At 37.7% G+C, this 23,404-nt stretch overlaps 2 protein-coding genes across 13 annotated transcripts in view; one reads left to right on the top strand and one right to left on the bottom strand.

Moving 5' to 3' along the window:
* Positions 1–23,404, top strand: part of ATP7A (ATPase copper transporting alpha) — a 154,689-nt gene that overhangs the window by 39,128 nt on the left and 92,157 nt on the right. For 7 of the 12 annotated variants that reach the window (XM_077889255.1, XM_077889253.1, XM_077889244.1 and 4 more), the window contains 2 exons: positions 3,765–3,826; positions 6,495–6,635. In XM_077889255.1, coding sequence (XP_077745381.1) covers positions 6,516–6,635 — 120 coding nt within the window. In that variant the 5' untranslated portion in view covers positions 3,765–3,826; positions 6,495–6,515. Of the gene's footprint in view, positions 1–3,764; positions 3,827–6,494; positions 6,636–23,404 lie in introns of those variants that run through there. The other 5 variants (XM_077889249.1, XM_077889252.1, XM_077889250.1 and 2 more) reach the window with 2 other exon arrangements.
* On the bottom strand, positions 20,714–21,178 carry LOC144308534 (large ribosomal subunit protein P2). The gene has a single exon (XM_077889152.1). The coding sequence runs from the start codon at positions 21,117–21,119 to the stop codon at positions 20,772–20,774; it is 348 nt and encodes a 115-aa protein (XP_077745278.1). The 5' UTR covers positions 21,120–21,178; the 3' UTR covers positions 20,714–20,771.

Raw genomic sequence — 23,404 nt, 5'->3', positions numbered from 1 at the left:
ACATCTTCTTTATCCATTCATCTTTCGATGGACACTGAGGCTCCTTCCACAGTTTGGCTATTGTGGACATTGCTGCTATAAACATCAGGGTGCAGGTGTCCCGGGGTTTCTTTGCATCTGCATCTTTGGGGTAAATCCCCAGCAGTGCAATTGCTGGGTCGTAGGGCAGGTCTATTCTTATCTCTTTGAGAAACCTCCACACAGTCTTCCAGAGTGGCTGCACCAGTTCACATTCCCACCAACAGTGTAAGAGGGTTCCCTTTTCTCTGCATCCTCTCCATCATTTGTGGTTTCCTGCCTTGTTAATGTTCACTATTCTCACTGGCGTGAGGTGGTATCTCATTGTGGTTTTGATTTGTATTTCCCTGATGGCAAGTGATGCAGAGCATTTTCTCATGTGCATGTTGGCCATGTCTATGTCTTCCTCTGTGAGATTTCTCTTCATGTCTTTTGCCCATTTCATGATTGGATTGTTTGTTTCTTTGGTGTTGAGTTTAATAAGTTCTTTATAGATCTTGGAAACTAGCCCTTTATCTGATACGTCATTTGCAAATATCTTCTCCCATTCTGTAGGTTGTCTTTTAGTTTTGTATCCAGCATTTCCATTTCTGGGTATTTATAAAAAAAATGAAATCACTGTCTGAAAGATGTCTGCACCCATATTCATTGCAGCACTATTTACAATAGCTAAGGCATGGAAACAACCTAAGTGTCTTTCGATGGATAAACGGTCAAAGAAAATGTGGTGTATATGTACATACATTATTCAGCCATTAAAAAGAAGGAAATTCTGTCACTTGTAACAATATGGATTGAGGGCATTATGCTAAATGTAGTATGTCAGAGAAAGGCAAATTAGTATGTAAACTCATTTATATGTATAATCTGAAAAAAGCAAACTCCTACAGAACAGATTGTTGAGTTTTCAGAGGTGAGTGTTGGAGATGGGTGAAATGGGTGAAGGTGGTCGAAAGATATAAATGTTCAGTTATAAGATAAATAAGTTCTGGGTATATGATGTACAACATGGTAACTATAGTTAACAGTACTACATTGTGTATTTGAAAGTTGCTAAGAGAGATCTTAAAGGTTTTTATCATAAGAAGAAAAATTTAACCACATGGTGATAAGTGCTAAATAAACTTACGGTGGTAATCATTTCACAGTATACATATATATCAAATCATTTTGTTGTACACCTAAAACTAATATAATGCTATATATAAGCTATATCTCAGTTAAAAAATGATTAGAGGCAACAACAACAACAACAACAACAAAATAGATACATTGGACTTCATCAAAATTAAAAACTTTTGGGCACCAAAGGACTCTATCAAGAAGGTGAAAAGATAACCCACAGAATAGGGGAAAATATTTGGAAATCATATATGTGATTAGAGATTAATATCTAGAATATATAAAGAAATCCTGCAACTCAACAACAAAAAAAAAACAAAAAGCCCAATTAAAAAATTTGGGTAAAGGACTCATGTAGAGATTTCTCCAAAAAAGATATACAAATAGCCAATAAGCACATGAAAAGATATTAAGTATCAGGGAAATGCAAATCAAAACCACAATGAGATATCACTTAACATTTACTAGAATGGCTAAAATAAAAAACCAGATAATAACAAGTGTTTATATGAGGAGCTAGAGAAATTAGGACCCTTATATGCTGCTAGTAGGAATGTAAAATGGTACAGCTGCTTTGGAGAGCAATATGGCAGTTCCTCAGTTGAAACATAGTTATAGGACCCAGCAATTCCACTCTTACCCAAGAGAAATGAAAACACAAAAATTTGTACATAAATATTTATAGCAGCCTTATTCTCGGTAACCAAAAGATAGGGACAACTTAAATTCCCATCAGTTGGTGAATGGATAAACAAAATGTGATATATCCTTATATAATTCAGTCATGAAAAGGAATGAAGTACTGATACATGCTACGACATGAATGAACCTTGAAAACATTATGCTAAGTGAAAGAAGCCAGTCACATATTGTATGATTTCATTCATATGAAATGTCCAAAAGAGAAAAATCTATACAGACACAAAGATTAATTGTTGCCTGGCAGTGGGTTAGAGGCTTAGGAGATGGGAGGGTGATAATTAAAGGGTATCAGGCTTTTTAAGGTGAAAGAAATATTGTAAAATTGATTGTAGTAATGGTTGCAAATATCTGTGAATGTAACACCTACTGAATTCTACACATTAAGTGTGTGAATTATATGCGAACTTTATTTCAGTAAAGCTGTTTAAAAAAATGGTGCTGGGAGAACTTGACATCACACGTAAAAGAATGTAACTTGGATCCCTACTATACATCATGTACAACAATTAACTCAAAGTTGATTTAAAGACTTAAATATAGGAGCTGAAACTACCAAACTCTTAGAACATAGAAGTAAATATTCATGGCTTTCAGTGTAGCAGTCGTTTCTTACATAGGACACCAAAAGCACAAGCAACAAAAGACAAAATTGATAAATTTGGCTTCACAAAAAATAAGTATTTTTTGCTTCAAAAGATGCCATCAAGCAAGTGAAAACAATGAAGTACAGATACATTCCACACATTGTTAAACCTTAAAAATATTATGCTAAGGGAAAGAGTTCCAGACACAGAAAGCCACATATTGAATTAATCCCTTTTTATGAAATTGTCAGGATGGACAAATCCATAGAGATAGGAAGTAGATTCATTTTTGCCAGTAGCTGTAAAGGGACCAAGGAGTGACTGCTGATGGGTATGGAGTTTTTTTTGAAGGTAATGAAAATGTTCTGCAATTACATAGTCATTATTGTTGCATATCCTTGTGAAATTACTAAAAAGCACTGAATTGTACATCTTAGGGTGAATTTTATAGTGTTCGAATTATATCTCAAAAAAAGAACATGTATAATGAAAAATATGTGCTGAAAATGAATTAACATTTGAAAAAAATTATCCCCAAAGGACTTCTGTGGTTTTAGATATTTGGAAATTATATTGGTCCAGTTGTTCAAAGCTCCAACGAAATCAAAGAAATAAGAAGAGTCCATTTAACTTGCTTTGTTAGGAGCAGAGGATGTGGGTCAGCAGCAGTTTCTGTTTGTTTCTCTGAACTTAGCAAAGCTAGGATGATGTAGTAATTGTTTTTATACCACTCAGAATAAATTTATTGCAAGAGATGTTTCAGTTTAAATAGTTTTTCCTAGGGGCACCTGGGGTGGCTCGGTGGTTGAGCGTCTGTCTTTGGCTCAGGTCGTGATCCCGGAGACCTGGGATCGAGTCCTGCATCAGGCTGCCCACAGGGAGCCTGCTTCTCTCTCTGCCTATGTCTCTGCCTCTCTCTCTGTCTCTCTCATTAATAAATATACAAAATGCAAAAGCTTCCCCAACCACCCAGTCTCTTTCCCTCTCTGGAGTTAACTAATGTTACTGATATAATATTTATGAGTCCTTCCAAAGATCCTTTTACATAGTGTTTTGATTTTTAAAATTACTGCCCTCTTGTAGTTTGGTGTTTTTAAAGAAACTACTTTTGGGGCAAAATAGAGTCAATGTAAATCATGGTATTTGTATAATACCTTTTGAGTTCTGTAGTTGGCCATTGTTAATTTTGACAAATAAGTCTAAGAGAAATACTTTGTCTCTAATTTTTTATTATGGTCACACAACAAGATCTTTATCCCAGGTCATGGAGACCCTAATGAATATTGGATTAATTTTATTGGACCTAAGACTTTTTTTTTATTTGTACTTCAATTTCAGGTGATAGCATCTCATGATAACTGGTTATTTCCTGTTCTTCTTTTCCCTCATCACTGGTTTGGGTAAGTTTTACTTCAGTATTTCTCTTCTCCCTCTTATTTTTTTTTAAGATTTTATTTATTTATTCATAGAGACACAGCTAGAGAGAGAGAGGCAGAGACACAGGCAGAGGGAGAAGCAGGCACCATGCAGCCTATGTGGGACTCCATCCCGGGTCTCCAGGATCACACCCTGGGCTGCAGGCGGCGCTAAACCGCTGTGCCACTCTTTTCCCTCTTAGACAAAATGGTCCTTTCTACATAATTTATAATCTTTGCAAAACTTTTTGTTGCAAATCTATATAATTTGCAAGTTCTGTACATTGAGCTAATATATTCTTCCAAATAAAATTTTTCTTCCATAATTAAACACTTTCTTTTTTAAAAAAGATTTTATTTTATTTATTTATTCATGAGAGACACAGAGAGAGAGGCAGAGACATAGATAGAGGGAGAGGCAGACTCCTCACAGGGAGCCTGATGTGGGACTCAATCCCTGGACCCTGGATCATGACCTGAGCCAAAGGCAGACACCCAACTGCTCAGCCACCCAGGCGTCCTGTAATTAAACATTTTCTAATTAAACCCTCTAATTTACCTAAACATGAATAATTTCTAGTGCTCTAAGAGAGGCCCCTAGATCTTTTTTTTTAAAATTTTTATTTATTTATGATAGTCACACACAGAGAGAGAGAGAGAGAGGCAGAGACACAGGCAGAGGGAGAAGCAGGCTCCATGCACCGGGAGCCCGACATGGGATTCGATCCCGGGTCTCCAGGATCGCGCCCTGGGCCAAAGGCAGGTGCCAAACCGCTGCGCCACCCAGGGATCCCGGCCCCTAGATCTATATTGGGAAGTCTCTGGTTTTATTCCTGAATAATTTCTTAAGCCTGATTCTAGCTGCTTTTATCATAATCATTTTATATAATCCATTAAAGAAAATAGTTTTAAAGAAATATGTTCTTAGTTTTCTTTTCTTGTAATTTTCATTTATCTCCCTTGCTCTCTATTGGCATAATTTAATTTTCTTTATTCTTTTTCTCCCTCTACTATTTTGGAAGCTATATATTCTATTTCTAGTCTCCTACTAAGTACCTTTAAATTTTTAACATGTATTGTTAACAAAATCTAAGGTTTATTTCTTTTTATACATTCCAAACAAGACCAGGGATCTCAGAATGCCTGAGCTATAAACGCCCATCCCTATTATTGTTTTTTATTATTTCAGGTACATTGTTCCTTTGTGTGTGTGTGTGTGTGTGTGTGTGTGTGTGTGTTTGAATAGATAATACATCTTCATGGTACAAAATTTAGAAGATACAGAAGAAACTAGATCTTAATTGTTCTCACCACAAAAAATGAAATGATGATTAAGTGATAGGATAGAGGTGTTAGCTAATGGTTTTAATCCTACAAACCAACAATCCTACAAACCAACACATTGTACACCTTAAACTTACACAATGTTTTGTCAATTATGTCTCAACTTTAAAAAGAGATGCAAAAGGTCATATACTGAAATTTTTTCTCCCATTCTTATCCCCTAACCACTTAGTTCCCCTCACCAGAGGAAAACACTGTTTTCATGGGATATATTAGGTTGATCTATATGAAATTGGCAGTATTTGACTATTTTGATACACAACAATGGCAACTTCACATGGTTCAAACTAACATCAGTGGGAAAAAAAAGATTGCTGCATTCATGGAATTTTCATTCTAGTGGGACATATATTAGTTAATTATTGCAGTGTAACAAATTACCTAAAAATGTAATGGCTTGAAAGAACAAACACTTATTATCTTATAGTTTTTGTGAGTCATAAGTTTGGGAGTGGTTTTGCTGAGTGGTTCTGGCTTAGGATATCTCATGAAATTGTAGTAAGTATGTGGACTGGAGCTTCAGGCATCTAAAGGCTTAATTAAGTCTGAAGTATCAGCTTCTAAAATGGTTCACTCATCTGGTTGTTGGCAGGAGGCCTCAATTTCTTGCCACATGAACATCTCCCTAAGGCTACTTGAGTGTCCTTATGATGTAGAAGATGGCTTCCTCTAGATCGGGTCATTCAGGGAAGAGGACAAGGAGGAATCCACAGTGACTCCCTCCTCCCCCAGTGCCTTTCATAATCTACTCTTGGAAGTCATACCTTGTCTATTCCACCATATTCTGTTTGGAAACAAGTTACTGAACACAGGCCACATTCAAGGGGAAAGGATTTAAATTCCACCTCTTGAAAGGAGTAATGAAGACTTTGTGAGCATCTTTTAAAACTGCCACAGGAAAACAGATAATAAGCAACAAATGGTAACTAAATTATAGACTGTATTAGAAGATAATAAGTTCTATAAAAAGACAAAATATAGCAGATGTAAGGGGAATCAGAGTGTATTTGTGTAGAAGGGATGTGTATTGCAATTTTAAGCAGGGCGTCGGTGTAAAACTCATTAAGGGGATTAGATTTGAGTAAAGACTTGAAAGAGATGAGGAAGTTAACTAAGCAGGTATCTGGAAGAAAGTCTATTCCAAGGGAATAGCTAAATCAGTGGTCTTGAGGGGAGAGTAAAATGAGATGAGAGACAAGAATGCTGACAACATTTTATTAGTAGAATATTTTCAGTTGAGAAGGTAGGGGAAAAGTTGAGGAAGGATTATTTCCATGGCTGAAATTAGTGAGTTCATTTTTTCTAATAGGAATGTAAAGAAGAAATCAAGATGGATCGAAGTATGAGTGTGGATTCGGTCACCATCTCTGTGGAGGGGATAACATGTGATTCCTGTGTTTGGACCATTGAGCAGCAGATTGGAAATCTGAATGGTGTATATCATATTAAAGTAAGTTTGTCTTTGGAAATCAGTGAAGTCAAATGTTGTTGACTGGAATTCTAGAAAATTGCTTCTAACACTGAGATTGAAGCAGACACACTGACATGTTTGATAATAAAAACTGAGAAGATTAATATATTTTCTTTGCCCCTTTAACTTTTCTTTTTATAAAAAAATACAAAATTATATATTTTTTTCAACTTAAAACATCTGAAAATGGAATCTTGACATTATTATGGTTGTATATTTATAGATTTTTTTTCTAAGTGTATAGATGCTAATATACTCTTTATTACTCTTAATTTCATACTGAACTAAAATATATGTTTTCAGGTAAAGGGTTGTAGGCTTTCTTCTCTTATATAGTGTGACAATTATGTGAAATAATAATGTAGTCTTCCTTAAGTACATGCATACAAGGTGTAACAGCAATTTTCTAAGCTTTTTTACTTCAATTTTTTAAATGTTTCTAGTTTTTAAAAAATATGTATATATATTTATTTAAGTAACCTATACACCCAACATGGGACTTGAACTCACAACCCCAAGATTAATAGTTACATGCTCTACTAACTGAGTCAGCCAGGTGCCCAGTTCACTCAGTTTTTTAAAAAAGATTTTATTTTAGAGAGTGGGTAGGGGTTGGGAGGATGGGTAGAGAGAGAGTGAGAGAGAAACCCAAGCAGACTCCATGCTGAATGTGGAGCCACATGCAGGGCTCCATTTTGTGACCCTGAGATCATAACCTGAGCCGAAACCAAGAGTTAGATGCTTAACTGACTGCACCACCCAGGCACCTCTTCATTTCAATTTTTAATTGCAAAAATAAAATTGACCTCGTCAAACCATCTTAACACTATATATTCTAATTTGTCTATAATGAACCTGAATTGTAACCATTATAAATAGATAAGCTAAATGGCTTTGTTTTACACCTTATAAACACAAGAACCAAAGTCCAAAAGTCAATATAAAACTACCCTACAAGGAATATAATGATGCCATCCCCCCTCATATCTTAAAAAAAAAATTTGGAATGTTTCCCATGTTCATTTTTTTGACATAGACATATGTTAAAGCTACAAAGGCTCTTACATAATGAATTCAATAATCTAACCTCTTCATTTTACAGATTAGCAAATGGAAGCTGAGATTAATGAGGTGACCTGTGCTAAATTACAGTTACCTATTACGAAAGCAAAACTAGAACTCAAGTTCTGTGATTCCTGGGCCAGTGTTTTCTGGTCATACAGTGTCTACAGATGCATTTTAATTTGCATATGTTCTCAAACTGGTTGTCTCTGAATTATTTTATCACATAAATTCTGAAAAAGTTAATCATGAAGGTGCCTCTTACCACCAATTGATGTATTAGCTATGTATTGCTAGTCTCTATAAATTCTTCTCAGAATAATTCTAGTATTTTTATTTTTATTTTTATTTATTTTTTTAATTCTAGTATTTTTAGTATGAGAAACCTCAAATTATGTTTTGTCATTACTTTTTTAAACTTTCTATTTCCATGTTCATAAAAATGTCTTTGAAATTAAAGCTTTTGGGGTAAAAAATGTTTTGATTAATCTTTATCATCCAGCTTTCTCAATCTCAGCACTGTTGACATCTTGGGTTGGATAATTCTTTATTGTCTGAGGGCTGCTCTGTGCGTTGTAGAATGTTTAGCAGCACCCCTGGCCTTACCCGCTGGATGCCAATAGCCTTTTCCTGCTTGCACTTATGACAACCAGAAGTGTCTCTAGGCATTGCCAAATATCCTCTGTGGGCAGAGTTGCCCTCAGTTGGGATTCACTGCTGTGGTCCCTTCTCAGAGAACCTACTATACACATTTTGGCTGTTTAGTTAGTATTTTATGATGATGAATTGATTTATTAAATAGGTTCATGTGCCACCTTCTCTTCATAATCACTTCTTATGGTTCTTTATTGCCAGTGACAGATACAGTGAGTAGTGGTCCTCAAACCATAACCTGGTTAGTTGTGAGAATCACCTAGAAGACTTGGTAAAACATGCAGTGCTGGGTCCTACTCTCAGAGTTTCTGTTTTAGTAGGTCCGATGGGGCCTGAGAGTTTGCATTTCTAACAAATAGTCAATTAATTCTAGTGGTGCTGGCCCTGGAACCACAATTTAGGATGATTATATTGCATGAGATATACCTACACTAAAAATTATTTGTTATTTGAAACTTAAATTTAACTTGGTGTCTTGTGTTTTTTAATAAAAAATTTTATTTATATGTTTTATTTTATTCTAATTTTTTAAAAGTAAGTTCTATGTTCAACATGGGGCTTGAACTCATGACCCCAAGATCAAGAGTTACGTGTCCATGGGTATCTTGTATTTTTATTTGCTAAATCTGGTAACCCTACTTTGAAGTTATTCCTCCTCCTTACTTTCAGCCCCTCATAACCACTGATTTGTTTTTTTGTCTCTATAAATTTTACTTTTTAAAAAAGATTTTATTTATTTATTAGAGAGAGAGACAGACAGACAGAGATAGTGACAGAGAACACAAATGGAGAGGAGAGGGAGAAGCAGGCTCCTGCTGAGCAGGGAGCTCGATGCAGGGCTCTTTTGATCCCAGGACCCTGGGATCTTGACCTAGGCTGATGGCAGATGCTTAACCAACTGAGCCACCCAGATACCCCAAATTTTACTTTTTAAAAACTGTCATATAAATGGAATCATATGGCCTTTTGAATCTAGCCTCCTTCATGTAACATCTTGCATTTGAGATCTACTTATATTATTTTTTGTATCACTGGTTCTTTTCTTTTTCTTGCTGAGTGGTATTCCATTTTGTGGATGTGCCAAAATTTGTTTGCCCATTCATTCATTGAAAGACATACGGATTGTTGCAACTTTTTTGTGATTATATAAAACAATGCTCTGAGTGTTCACACAAGTCTTTGTTTGGACATATGTTTTCTCTTGGGAAAATTCCTAGGATTGGATTTATTCCATTGTATGGTAAGTGTGTGTTTCATTTGTTGAGGTACTGGCAAATGATTTACCACAGTGGCTGTACTATTTTATCTTCACCAGCAATGTTTGTGAGTTCTGCTTTTTCAGATTCTCTCCAACACTTTGTATTATCAGTCTTTTTAGTTATAGACATTTTAGTCGGTGTGTAGTGGTATCACACTAACTGTCATTTCCTTAATGGCTAATGCTGTTGAGCATTTCGTGTGTTTGTTAGGCATTTGTATGCCTTCTTTGGTCAAATGGCTGTAAAAACTTTTCTCAAAATTTTTTGCTGTTTTTCTTTTGTTTCCTTATTCAATTTTGATTGTTCTTTATTTATTCCAAATAAATCTTCTTTTAGGGGATCCCTGGGTGGCGCAGAGGTTTGGTGCCTGCCTTTGGCCCAGGGCGCGATCCTGGAGACCCGGGATCGAGTCCCACATCGGGCTCCCGGTGCATGGAGCCTGCTTCTCCCTCTGCCTGTGTCTCTGCCTCTCTCTCTCTCTCTCTGTGACTATCATAAAAAAAAAAATCTTCTTTTAGATATGTGATTTTTTTGCAAATATCTTTTCAGTCTATGGCTTGTCTTTTCATTCTATTTTTAAAACAGATTTATTTACTTATTTTAGAGAGACAGTGTGCACATGAGCAGTAGGGAGGGGCAGAGGCACAGAATCTTCAAGTAGACTTCCTGCTGAGCATGGAGCCCAGCACTGGGCTTGATCCCATGGTACATGAGACCATGAGCTGAGCCAAAAACCAGGAGTTGGCGCTTAACTGACTGAACCATCCAAGCACCCCTCCTTCTGTTTTTTTTAAATTAAGTTTTTATTTAAATTCCATTTAGTTAACATACAGTATAATATTAGTTTCAGGGGTACAATTTAGTGATTCAATATTTACATACAACAAACACCTGGTACTCATCACAAGTGCTCTCCTTAATCCCTGTCACATATTTACCCCATCCCCCTCTGGTAACCATCAATTTGTTCTCTATAATTAAGAATCTGTTTCTTGGTTTTCCTCTCTTTTTCCTCATGTTTGTCTGTTTCTTAAATTCTGCATGTGAGTGAAATCATGATATTTATCTTTGACTTATTTTGTTTAGCATAATACTTTCTAGCTCTGTGTTATCACAAATGGCAAGATTTCATTCTTTTTTGGCTTAGTAATATTCCATTGTATATATATGTATACTATATCTGCTTTATCCATTCATCAATGGATGGACATTTGGGCTCTTTCCAAAATTTGGCTATTGTTGATAATCCTGCCGTAAACATCGGGGAGCATGTATCCCTTCGAAATAGTATTTTTGTATTCTTTGGGTAAATACCTAATAGTGCAATTGCTGGATTGTAGGGTAGTTCTATTTTTTGAAAGATTTTATTTATTTATTTTAGAGATTCCACAAGTGGATGGGGAGGGAGAAGCAAGCTCCCCGCTAAGCAGGGAGCCCAATGTGAGGCTCAGTCTCAGAACCCCAGGATCATGACCTGAGCCACCCTGGTGCCTCAGGGTAGTTCTGTTTTTACATTTTTGAGGAATCTCTGTACTCTTTTCCATAGTGGCTGCACCAGCTTACATTCCCACCAACAGTATAAGAGGGTTTCCCTTTCTTTGCATCCTTGCTCACACGTTTCCTGTGTTGTTCATTATAGCCATTCTGACAGGTGTGAGGTGATAGCTCATTGTAATTGTGATTTATATTTCCCTGATGATTACTGATGTTGAGCATCTTTCCATGTATCTATTAGCCATCTGTAAGCCTTTGGAAAAATGTCTGTTTATATCTTCTGCCTATTTCTTAACTGGATTTCTTTTGTGTGTGTGTTGAGTTTTTAACTTTTTTATATATTTTGGATACTAACCCTTTGGCAGTTATGTCCCTTGCAAATATCTTTTCCTATTCCAGAGATTGCCTTTTAATTTTGTTGATGGAAAGTTTCCTTTGCTTTTCAGAAGCTTTTTATCTTGATGAAGTCCCATTAGTTCATTTTTGCCTTTTTCCCCCTTGCATCAGGAGACGTATCTAGTAAGAAGTTGCTATGACTGGTGTCAAAGAGGTTATACCTGTGTTCTTCTCTAGGATTTTAATGGTCCTGTCTCACATTTAGGTCTTTAATCCATTTTGAATTTATTTTTATATATGGTGTAAGAAAGTGGTCCAGTTTCATTCTTTTACATGTTGCTGTCCAGCTTTCCCAACATCATTTGTCAAAGAGACTTTTTCCTGTTGGATATTCTTTCTTGCTTTGTCAAAGATTAAGTGACCATATAATTGTGGGTTCATTTTTGGGTTTTCTTTTTTTTTAATTTATTTTTTAATTTATTTACTTATATATATATTTTTCATTTTTGGGTTTTCTATTCTATTCTACTTATCTATGTGTTTATTTTTGTGCCAGATCCATACTGTTTTGATCACTACAGCTTTGTAATATAACTAGAGATCTGGAATTGTGATGCCTCCAGCTTAGCTTTTCTTTTTCAAGATTGCTTTGGCTATTTGGGGTCTTTTTTGGTTCCATACACATTTTAGGATTGTTGATTCCAGCTCTGAAAAATGCTGGTGGTATTTTGATATAGTCATTGCATTTAATGTTTCGATTGCTTGAGTCATATAGACATTTTAACAGTACTTGTTCTTCCAATCCAAGAGCATGGAATATTTTTCCATTTTTTTGTGTCCTGTTCAATTTTTTTCCTAAGTGTTCTATAGTTTTCAGAGTACAGATCTTTTACCTCTTTGGTTAGGCTTATTCCTAGGTATTTCATGGTTTTTGGTGCAATTGCAAATGGGATTGATTCCTTGATTTATCTTTCAGCTGCTTCATTATTGGTGTATATAAATGCAAAGATTTCTGTATGTTGATTTTGTATCCTGCAACTTCACTGAATTCATGTATCAATTATGGCATTTTTTTTTGGTCTAGTCTTTCAGGTTTTCTATATGGTGTATCATGTCATCTGTAAATAGTGAAGGTTTTACTTCTTCCTTGCCAATTTGGATACCTTTTATTTGTTTGTGTTGTCTGATTGCTGAGGCTAGGACTTCTAGTACTATGCTAAATAGTGGTAAGAGTGGACATCCCTGTCTTGTTCCTGACCATAGAGAAAATGCTCTCAGTTTTTTCCCTATTGAGAATTGTATTACCTGTGGGTATTTCATAAATGACCTTTATTATGTTGAGGTATGTTCCTTTTAACCCTACTTGTTGAGAGGTCTTATCATAAATGGATGTTGTACTTTGTTAAATGCTTTTTCTGCATCTATTGAAAGGATCATATGGTTCTTTTCTTCTGTTGATGTGATGTATCACATTGATTGATTTACAAATATTGAACCACATTGCATCCCAGGAATAAATTCCACTTGATTGTGGTAAATGATTTTTTAAAATATATTCTTGGATTTGATTTACTAATATATTGTTGAGGACTTTTACATCTGTGTTCATCAGAGATTTTGACCTATAGTTCTCTTTAATTGTAGTGTCATTATCTGGGTTTGGTATCAAAGTATTGTGGTCCTCATAAAAGGAATTGGGAAGTTTTCCTTTCGTTTCTATTTTTTCTGGAATAGTTTGAGAAGAAGGTATTAACTCTTCTTTAAACATTTGGTAGAATTCCCCATAAAACCATCTAGCCCTGGACTTTTGTATTTTTGTGAGATTTTTGATAACTGATTCAAATTTATTTGCTGATTACCAGTCTACTAAATTTTCTATTTCTTCCTGTTTCAGTTTTGGTAGTTTATATTTTTTCTAGGAATTTATCCATTTCTTCCAGGTTGTCCAATTTGTTGGCATCTAGTTTTTCGTAATACTCTCTTTTAATTGTATTTCTGTGGTGTTGGTTGTTATTTCTCCTCTCCTATTTGTGATTTTGTTTATTTGAGTCCTCTTTTATTTTTGATAAGTCCAGATAGAGGTTTATCAATTTTATTAATTCTTCTTTTTTAAGATTTTATTTATTTGACAGAGAGAGAGAGAGCACACATGCACACATGCACAAAATGGGGGAGTGTCAGGGAGAGGGAGAGGGAGAAGCAGGCTCCCTGCTGAGCAGGGAGCCCAATATGGGGCTTGATCCCAGGACCCTAGGATCATGACCTGAGCTGAAACCAAGAGTTGGACACTCAGCCAACGCTGCCACCCAGGCACCCTACATTTTTCATTTCTGAGTGATTCTTTTTTAACTCTTATCTGGTAGCAAGGACCTTTCTGAATTCTTCCATTTTTTCCTCAAGCCCAGCAAGTATCCTTATGATTGTTGCTTTAAATTCTCCACCAGACATATTACTTATATCTGTTTTGCTTAGATTTCTGGCCATGACCTTATCTTGCTGTTTCATTTAGGATGAATTCCTCTATCTTGGCATTTTGTCTAAGTCTCTGTCTTCTTTTTTTGTGTTAGAAAACCTTTTATGTTTTGTGCTCTTGAGATAATGGCTTTATGAGGAAGAGATCATTTACTGTCAGGGCCTGGCACTTTAGGAAATGTCTCTGGTGTGTGCTGTGTACACTCTGCTGCTGTGTTTTGGCTGCTCTGTCCTTCAGGCCAATTGTCTGGAGAGGGTCTCCTTGCCTGCAGTGGGCAGTGTTTGGTCCTTGGTCAGAGTGTGGAGAGTTTTAATTAGTTTCTGGTCTGCTGTTAAATGAGACTTGATACTACTTACACTAGCATAGAAGCCTTGCAGAACTGTCTGGTCAGGAGACATGCAGTGGGCAGGGGCTTCCACTGGTCTTCTGGGGAAGGGGCTTGCTGTTCTGGGACTGAGGCAGACTTGACTGAGAAAGGCAGTACTGGCAGAGCACAGCAGTATGAGACCTGGTGTAAGCAGGTTAGGCAGCCAGGGTCAGCACTGTGCTATTTGCTGCAGGTGGCTGTGTGTTTATGCTATTGGGGTTGGGTAGGGAAATCGTGCCAGACAGGTCCTTTTTCCCCTGGAGAGGGGTCTCTGTGGTTATTACACTAAGGAATCACTCCCGGAAGAGCCAATAATCTCCCCCTTGTGTTGCCCTAGGCATTTTCAGTCACTGTTTTCATGCTATCTGCCTATGGATTGTTTGCCTGCCTTCTCTCCAGGAACAGCACAGTAGCCTCTGGGCTCTACTATGTCAGCCATGCTTGCTAACTTTTAAAACTCCAGGCTTTAGGGATATGATGGGGGCAGGGGCCTGCAGTGTTCTTCTGGGAGAGGGTTTTGCTGTGCTGGGACTGAAGGAGGTTTGACTGAGAGGGGCAGTTGTGCCAGAGCACAGGGGCATGGGACTGGGATCGAGCAGGTTAGGCAGCCAGCGTTGGGACCAAACAGCCCTGCTTGGGTGGCTGTGTGTTTATGCTGAGGGGCAGGGGATGGAAAAGTGACCCACCAGCTCCTTTGTTTTTGGAGAGATGTCTCTATGAATACTACCTCTCACAGATGTGCTCCAAGAAGAGTGGATAATCTCCCCCCATGTGTGCCCCAGGTGTTCCTCAGATCATGGTGTCTGCCCCTGGGTTGTTTGCTTGCCATTTCTCCAGGAGCAGCACAATGCCCTCAGAGCTCTATCCCAGCCAAACCAGTGACCTTTAAAACTCCAGTCTTTTAAGCCCTGCTGGTTCTAAGAATTAATGAAAATAAGCCCCTCTCATTTTCCCAGCCAATGGCTTTGGGGAAGTGTTCTCCTTGTGCATTTCCCTGTGTGTTCCTCTCTCTTTTGCCTTTCTCCATTGACCAGGGCTCCCGCACCTCTGTGGCACCTGCAATCCATTTCTCCCCCAAACCACATCTCCACACTTTCCCGCTTTCCTTGATGTGGTCTCTTCTCTCCCTCTACTTGTGGAATTTGTTTTTTCAGTCCTCGGGTTAATTTCTTGGGTATTCAGAATAATTTGATAGATATCTAGTGTTTGAGGAATGAGATGAGCCTAGGGTCCTCCTACTAAACCACCATCTTAGCTCCCCCTGTCTTCATTCTCTTAAAAGTATCTTTCCCAGAGCAGATGTTTTTACTTTTGATGAATTCTAATTTATCTACTTTTTTCCTTTATGAGTCAGGTTTCTGGTGTCGTGTGTAAGAAATCTTAGTCTCACCCAAGGTCACAAAGATTTTCTTCTATGTTATCTAAAATTCTATCATTTTAGGTCTATGATTCGTTTTTGTTTGAGAGAGAAAATGAGTGCACACAAGGGGGTTCAGAGGCAGAGGAAGAGAGAATTTTAAGCAGCCTCCATGCTCACTGTGGAGCCTGATGTGGGGCTTGACCTCACCACCCTGAGATCATGACCTGCGCTGAAATCAGGAGTCAGATGCTTAACTGACTGAGCCACCCGGGTGCCCCTCATTTTGAATTAATGTGTACACATTTGATATATGGGTTGAGGTTAATTTTTTAATACAAATGTCCAGTTTTTCCAACACACACCATTTGTTGAAAAATCTATCCTTTATGCATTGAATTGCCTTTGTACCTTTTTTGAATATCAGTTGACCACATATTTATGGGTATATTTTTGTATGCTCAGTTCTGTTCCATTGATCTGTGTTTCTCTCCTTTTGCCAATAAATACCACAAAGTTTTGGTTATTGTAGCTTTATAATAAATCTTAAAATCAGATATTGTGTTTCCTCAACTTTTTTTTTCTTTTGAAAATTGTTTTGACTATGCAAGTTCCTTTTCATTTCCATATAAGTTTTTGAATCAGCTTATACATTTCTATAAAAATATCTGCTAGGATTTTGATTGGGATTGTGTTGATTCGGTAGATCTGTTTGGATAGTATTAACATCTTTTAAAAAATTTTTATAAAGATTTTATTTATTTATTTAATTGAGAGATAGCCAGCACAAACAAGGAAGAGGAGTAGAGGGAGAGGGAGAAAGAGACTCCCTGCTGAGCAGGGAGACTGATGTGGGGTTTCATCCCAGGACCCTGGGATCATGACCTGAGACAAAGGCAGATGCTTAACCAACTGAGCCACCCAGCTGCCCTGGGATTAATATCTTAACAATATTGAATTTTCTAATCTACATATGATATATATCTCCATTTATTTAGGTATTCCTTGGTTTCTTTTATCAGAGATCTATAGTTTTCAGCATATAGATCTTGAATATATTTTTTAGGTATATATTTAAGTAATTCATGTTTTTTAATGATATTTAAATGGTACTGTTTCTTAAATTTTAGTTTCATTTGTTCATTATAAGCATATAGAAATGCAATTCATTTTTTAAAATTTTTATTTATTTATGATAGTCAGAGAGAGAGAGAGAGGCAGAGACATAGGCAGAGGGAGAAGCAGGCTCCATGCACCGGGAGCCTGACGTGGGATTCGATCCCGGGTCTCCAGGATCCCGCCCTGGGCCAAACGCAGGCGCTAAACTGCTGTGCCACCCAGGGTTCCCTGCAATTCATTTTTGTATGGTGACTTTGTATTCTGAACTTTGCTAAATTGTCATAATAATTAGCTTTTTTGTAGATTCCTTGGGATTTTTCTACATAAGTAATTATGTCATCAGGGCATAAAGAATTTTATTTTCTTCTAGTCTGTATGACTTCTCTTTCTTGCTTTATTGAACTGGATAGAATCTCCATTACAATTTTGTTAAGATTTTATTTATTTATTTATTCATGAGAAACACATAGAGAGAAAGGCAGAGACACAGGCAGAGGGAGAAGCCGGCTCCATACAGGGAGCCTGACATGGGACTCTATCCCAGGTCTCCAGGATCACGCCCTGGGCCGAAGGCGGCACTAAACCGACGAGCCACCGGGCTGCCCTCCATTACAATTTTGAATAGAAGTGGTAAGAATGGAATGTGAGGGTGATCGGGCTGCAACATCTGTCACCCCATTGACTGCAAAGGTTGATTCAGCTGATCTGGCTGGCTAGGCGGGTATCACCTTCCTGCCTCACTACTCCATGTGCATCCTTCCCAAAGCTGCATGCTTGGTTGAAGAGTATGACCTTCCCTGATAAAGGAAGACAGTTCTTTGGTCAAGGATATACAAGTAGCTGTGCTCCCCAGCTTGAACTTCCAAACAAGCTCTCAAGGTCCATTTATAGAAGAATGTAGGATAGTCAAGCTTCCAAGACTCCTTACACATCCAAACGGGGTGCTGCATTTGGCAGTCTGCCTTTCTTTAAAAAAAAAGTGATAAGAATGAACATCTTTGTCTTTTTCCTGATCATGGCAGGGGTGGGGAGAAGCATTCAGTCATTCATTGTTAAGTATTACGTTAGTTGTAGGGTTTTTTGCAGATGCCGTATATCAGGTTAAGGAAGTTTCTTTCCATTCCTAGTTTTCTGAGAACTTTTTGTTTTTGTTTGTTTGTTTATAAAGATTTATTTATTTATTCATTAGAGACACAGAGAAAGAGAGAGAGGCAGAGACACAGGCAGAGGGAGAAGTAGGCTCTTCGCAGGAGCCTGATGTGGGACTCGATCCCGGATCTAGGGATCACGACCTTAGCAGAAGGCAGATGCTCAACTGCTGAGCCACCCAGGTGTCCCAAGAGCTTTTGTTTTTAATTATGAATGGATGGATGGTGAAATTTTTCTTTTTTTTAAAGATTTATTTATTTATTTATGATAGACATAGAGAGAGAGAGGCAGAGACACAGGAGGAGGGAGAAGCAGGCTCAATGCCCGGAGCCTGACGTGGGACTCGATCCCGGGACTCCAGGATCACGTCCTGGGCCAAAGGCAGGCGCCAAACCGCTGAGCCACCCAGGGATCCCTGATGGTGAAATTTTTCAAGTTCCTTTTTTTCATGTAGAGATGACCATATTATTTTTCTTCTTTAGGGTATTAATATGGTGAATTACATTGATTCATTTTCAAATGTTATACCAGCCATGCATTCACATGGTAAAGCCTACTTGGTCACAGAGTACATACTTTTTTTAAAAAAAAGTTTTTTTTTTAAAGATTTTATGATTTATGGGGGATTCCTGGGTGGCTCAGTGGTTTGGCGCCTGCCTTTGGCCCAGGGCACGATCCTGGAGTCCCGGGATCGAGTCCCACATCAGGCTCCGGGCATGGAGCCTGCTTCTCCCTCTGCCTGTGTCTCTGCCTCTCTCTCTCTCTCTGTCTATCATAAATAAATAAATAAATCTTTAAAAAAATAAAGATTTTATGATTTATTCATGAGAGACAGAGAGAGAGGCAGAGACATAGGCAGTAGGAGACTCAGGCTCCCTTTGGGGAGCCTGATGTAGGACTCGATCCCAGGACCCCAGGATTATCATGACCTGAGCCTAAGGCAGACACTCAACCACTGAGCTCCCCAAGTATCCCTAAAAAAGTTTTTATTTAAATTCCAGTTAGTTAATATACAATGTAATATTAATTTCAGTTGTACAATATACAACACTTCCATACAATACTTGGTGCTCATCACAACTAACATATCCCTTAATCTCCATCTAGTATTAACCCATTCCCCACCCACCTCCCTTCTAGTAACCATCTGTTTGTTCTCTGTAGTTAAGAGTTTGTTCCTTGGTTTGCCTCTACTTCTCTTTTTTTTTTGTCCTTTTGCTCATTTGTTTTGTTTCTTAAATTCCACATGAGTGAAATCATATGGTATTTGTCTTTCTCTGAGTTATTTCACTTAGCATAATACATTCTATCTCCATCCATGTCATTGCAAATGGCCAGATTTCATTCTTTTTGGTGACGAGTAATATTCCATAGTGTGTCTATGTATACACACACACACACACACACGTGAGATATATATATATAAAATATGTATATATATATCACATCTTTATCCATTCATTAGTCAGTTACACTACTATCTCTATTTACTCAAAAAATACAAAAATACTAATTTAGGGGAATACATGCACCCCAGTGTTCATAGTAGCAATATCTATAATAGCCAAATTGTGGAAGCAACCCAAATGTCCATCAACTGAGTTCTTAACTTTTACTTATTTATTTAAAGGTATATTTATTTATTTTAGGGAGAGAGTGTATATAAGTAGGGGAAGGGTGGGGGAGAGTGAGGAGGGCGGCATACTCCCCACTGAGCAGAGATCCACATGTAGGGCTTAATCTCACAACTCTGAAATCATGACCTTAACTGAAATCAAGAGTCAGATGCTTGACCAACTGAGCCATCCAGACACCCTGAGTACTTAACTTTATTTTTTTGTGTGTGAGTACTTAACTTTTATTTTTTTATTTTTTATTTTATTTTTTTTGAGTACTTAACTTTTAATGAGAAATTTCAAACATACACAAAAGTGGAGAGCCTAGTACAAGGAACCTCCCTCTACCTACCCCCAGGAGAATCCTTGCTGTTTATTTTCATCATTTGTGTTTGGTAATGTATTTTGCTGATGCTTCTAAGAGTTAATATAGGCCTTTCTGCCTGTTGTACTTTGTTAAGGTAGAAGTCCCTGACTAGTGCATGGAATTTCCTAGTATATCTCAATACCATTTCCAAACCTTTTTGCTGCCCACCCCTGCCTCTTTCCTTGTTACTCTTCAGGATTCTCAGCACTGTTTGGAGTGTAGCTAATATCAGCACTCTTTCATGCTTCATTCAGTTTGGTTCCTTTCCTGTTCTCCCGTTTCTCTCCAGTTTGTATCTAAGAGTCCAAAGGAATGAAACAATATTGCTTTCTTGCCAGAAGTTTAGGAATTTCTACTATCATGACAGTAACATATGGCTGCTTTATCTTAAATATTATACTATGAATTACTGCCTCTTGAACTTATTTCACAATCGCAGCTTAATGAGTCAATCCCCAGATATGTCATTTTAACTGAGTTGTTTCCTCATTTGTGTAATGTACTGATTATTTCAATGTGTTATTTGAGTTTTTCACATCATTAAACAACTTTGTGTTGGTGGTGGTTCTATTTACTGGAGGTTTTCTATAATTTTGCTTTTATACAATATTTGTTACAGTGATGGTGGAAATTAATGCAACCTTGAAATTTGATCAATTGCATCAATCTTAAAGTGGTTTTCCTATGAGTAGTTCAGATCTACATACAAAAGGTACATTTTTAGACACACTACCCAGAGTATATATTAATATTTTAAAAGGAATTTTGTCCAGCTGCATTTAGCACAGATTTTTTTTTTTTTTTTTTTTTTTTTTTACACAAAAAGGGTTTTATTTGCCAGTGGGTGGGGGTGGGCAGGACCCTAATCAAATAAGCCAAATCCCATGTCGTCGTCTGACTCCTCGGACTCCTCTTTCTTCTCATCTTTCTTTTCCTCCGCTGCGGCTGGGGCAGCACCAGCAGCAGGAGCTGCAGACCCTGGGGCGGCAGACACGGCCACAGCCCCACCAGCAGGCACACTGGCCAACTTGCCAATACCCTGAGCGATCACGTCCTCGATGTTTTTCCCGTTGAGCTCGCTGATGACCTTGTTGAGCCGGTCATCGTCCGCCTCGATGCCCACGCTGTCCAGGATCTTCTTGATATCCTTGGCGCTGGGGGAGGTGTTGCCCCCGAGGGCGGCCAGCAGGTAGGAGGCGACGTAGCGCATCTCGGCGGCGGAGAAGCCTCACGCGTGCGACCTCGGCGGCGTCAGGGACGGAAAGTAGCACAGATTTTTAAAAAGATTTTATTCATTCATTCATGAGAGACACACACAGAGAGAAAGAGAGAGAGAGAGAGAGGCAGAGACACAGGCAGAGGGGAAGCAGGCTCCATGCAGGGAGTCTGACATGGGATCAATCCTGGGTCTCCAGGATCAGGCCGTGGGCTGAAGGCGGCGCTAAACTGCTGAGCCACCTGAGCTGCCCTAGCACAATCAGATTTAGCACAACATTTAAATTCAGAGATCAATGGATTCTTCTAATAATCAGAAGATCATTATATTTTTAAGTACATGAGTCATTAAATTTGGACTAGAATATCTGATGTATCCCCAGATCAGCTAGATACTTATGAGAGCTTTGCCTTTTAATTAATCTAAAACATTAAGTTTTACCCATCTACATTGATTTTACCCAATTACATTTTGTAATTTTTTCACTGATCGTAACTATCCGACAATTAGATGGATATTTTCCAGTTTGTTGATTAGAAAAAATGATGATAAAAGTAGCTCTGCACCCTTCAGTCCCATATCTTTAAAAATTAGTTGTTTAATTTCATTGAGTAATAAGTATGACACCTACATTTGATTTATCTTCAAATGAAAGCAGTTAAACCTCCTCTACTTGATCCAAGGTAGCTGATCTTGGAGGGCCAAAATAGAAGCTGAATCTAACTAATTGTCTGTGCTAACTGCAGTAAAGCTATTTTAACCATCCAAAAACTAGTTCACATAATTTTTTTTCAGATGACTTAGGTGCTTATTGTCCACTAACAGCTAGTGTATTTTCTAGAATCTCCAACTCTTTGCATGGCCAACTATTTTAGATTAATATGTTTTTCCCACATATTCATGTATAACTAAAGGAAGGGATTCTTTTTTTTTTTTAATTTTTATTTATTTATGATAGTCACAGAGAGAGAGAGGCAGAGACACAGGCAGAAGGAGAAGCAGGCTCCATGCACTGGGAACCCGATGTGGGATTCGATCCCGGGTCTCCGGGATCGTGCTCTGGGCCAAAGGCAGGCGCCAAACCGCTGCGCCACCCAGGGATCCCTAAAGGAAGGGATTCTGCTTGACATTTGCAAGTACATTCCTATATAGATTTTCCAAAAAAGTCTGTTGCACCCCATTCATATTTAAGACTGCTATTTTTCCTGCATCTTCCTAGAATTCCCCTGTACTTAATAAAGTCTGTTTAAGGTCAGAAAAATACAATTGAATTGGATTAACTTGGAAAAGTAGCAGTAATATAATATGAAAGCACTTTGTGTTATCAACAGTGATTTATATGGAGTCCAGTGATAGATAAGCTATACTTTCCAGGGCACATTCATAATTTGCTGAAAATAAAAAGACACAAACCTTTTTTTCCTAGCTCTGCCTCTCCTCCTTCAGTCAAAAGCCCAGATGATATAGTATATATTATTAGTAACCTTTCTTCTTTTTTCTTTCCTTTAAAAATATTTTACTAAATGCCTAGTATTCTAGGCCAAGAGACAGATTTATTGTGAAGTTTAAGTTTCATAGCCTTTCACTTGTATTGACCCCTTCTGAGACTCTGGAGGGAGTCTTAGCAGTTTGTTCACATGGTTATGTGTTTTTGCAAAAGTAAAATATTTTAAGCACAAGCATTTAAGTCCATTGTCTATTTCCACTTAAACTTGTCCTCTGTTAGACTTTCCCTTTGTGTTGAGTGGTATTAGATTTGCCATGGGTATTTTGGGGATCTGACTAAGGAAAGGTTGAGATGGGGATGTTTGGTTTGGGATTAGTAGAATATTTGGCCAAATGTGGTAGTCACTTCTGTGTATCGTGAAATTTTTGCTAGGAATTCTGATGTAGGAATGTCTTCCAATAATGCTCCTACCACCCATATTACCAACTCACTCAGTATCATGACACAGAAATGTAGGGCCGGGACACCTGGGTGGCTTAGTGGTTTAGCGTCTGCCTTTGGCCCAAGGTGTGATCCTGGAGTCCTGGGATCGAATCCCACATCAGGCTTCCTGCATGGAGCCTGCTTCTCCCTCTGCCTATGACTCTGCCTCTCTCTTTCTCTTTCTCTCTCTCTCTCTCATAAAAAATAAATAAATAAATAAATAAATAAATAAATAAATAAATAAATAAATAAATAAATAAAAATCTTTTAAAAATGTAGGGTCCAGTGTAAAAATGGTAAATGATTGTTATCAATTCAAAGAGTATTTAATACTAATCAGTACACAAGT

The sequence above is a fragment of the Canis aureus genome, chromosome X (genome assembly GCF_053574225.1).
Source record: "Canis aureus isolate CA01 chromosome X, VMU_Caureus_v.1.0, whole genome shotgun sequence".
Taxonomy (NCBI): Eukaryota; Metazoa; Chordata; class Mammalia; order Carnivora; family Canidae; genus Canis; species Canis aureus.
This window is presented reverse-complemented; position numbering and strand designations above follow the sequence as displayed.

Coding starts and splice junctions, on each gene's coding strand:
- LOC144308534 (XM_077889152.1), bottom strand. CDS start 21,119: ATGCGCTACGTCGCCTCCTACCTGCTGGCCGCCCTCGGGGGCAACACC.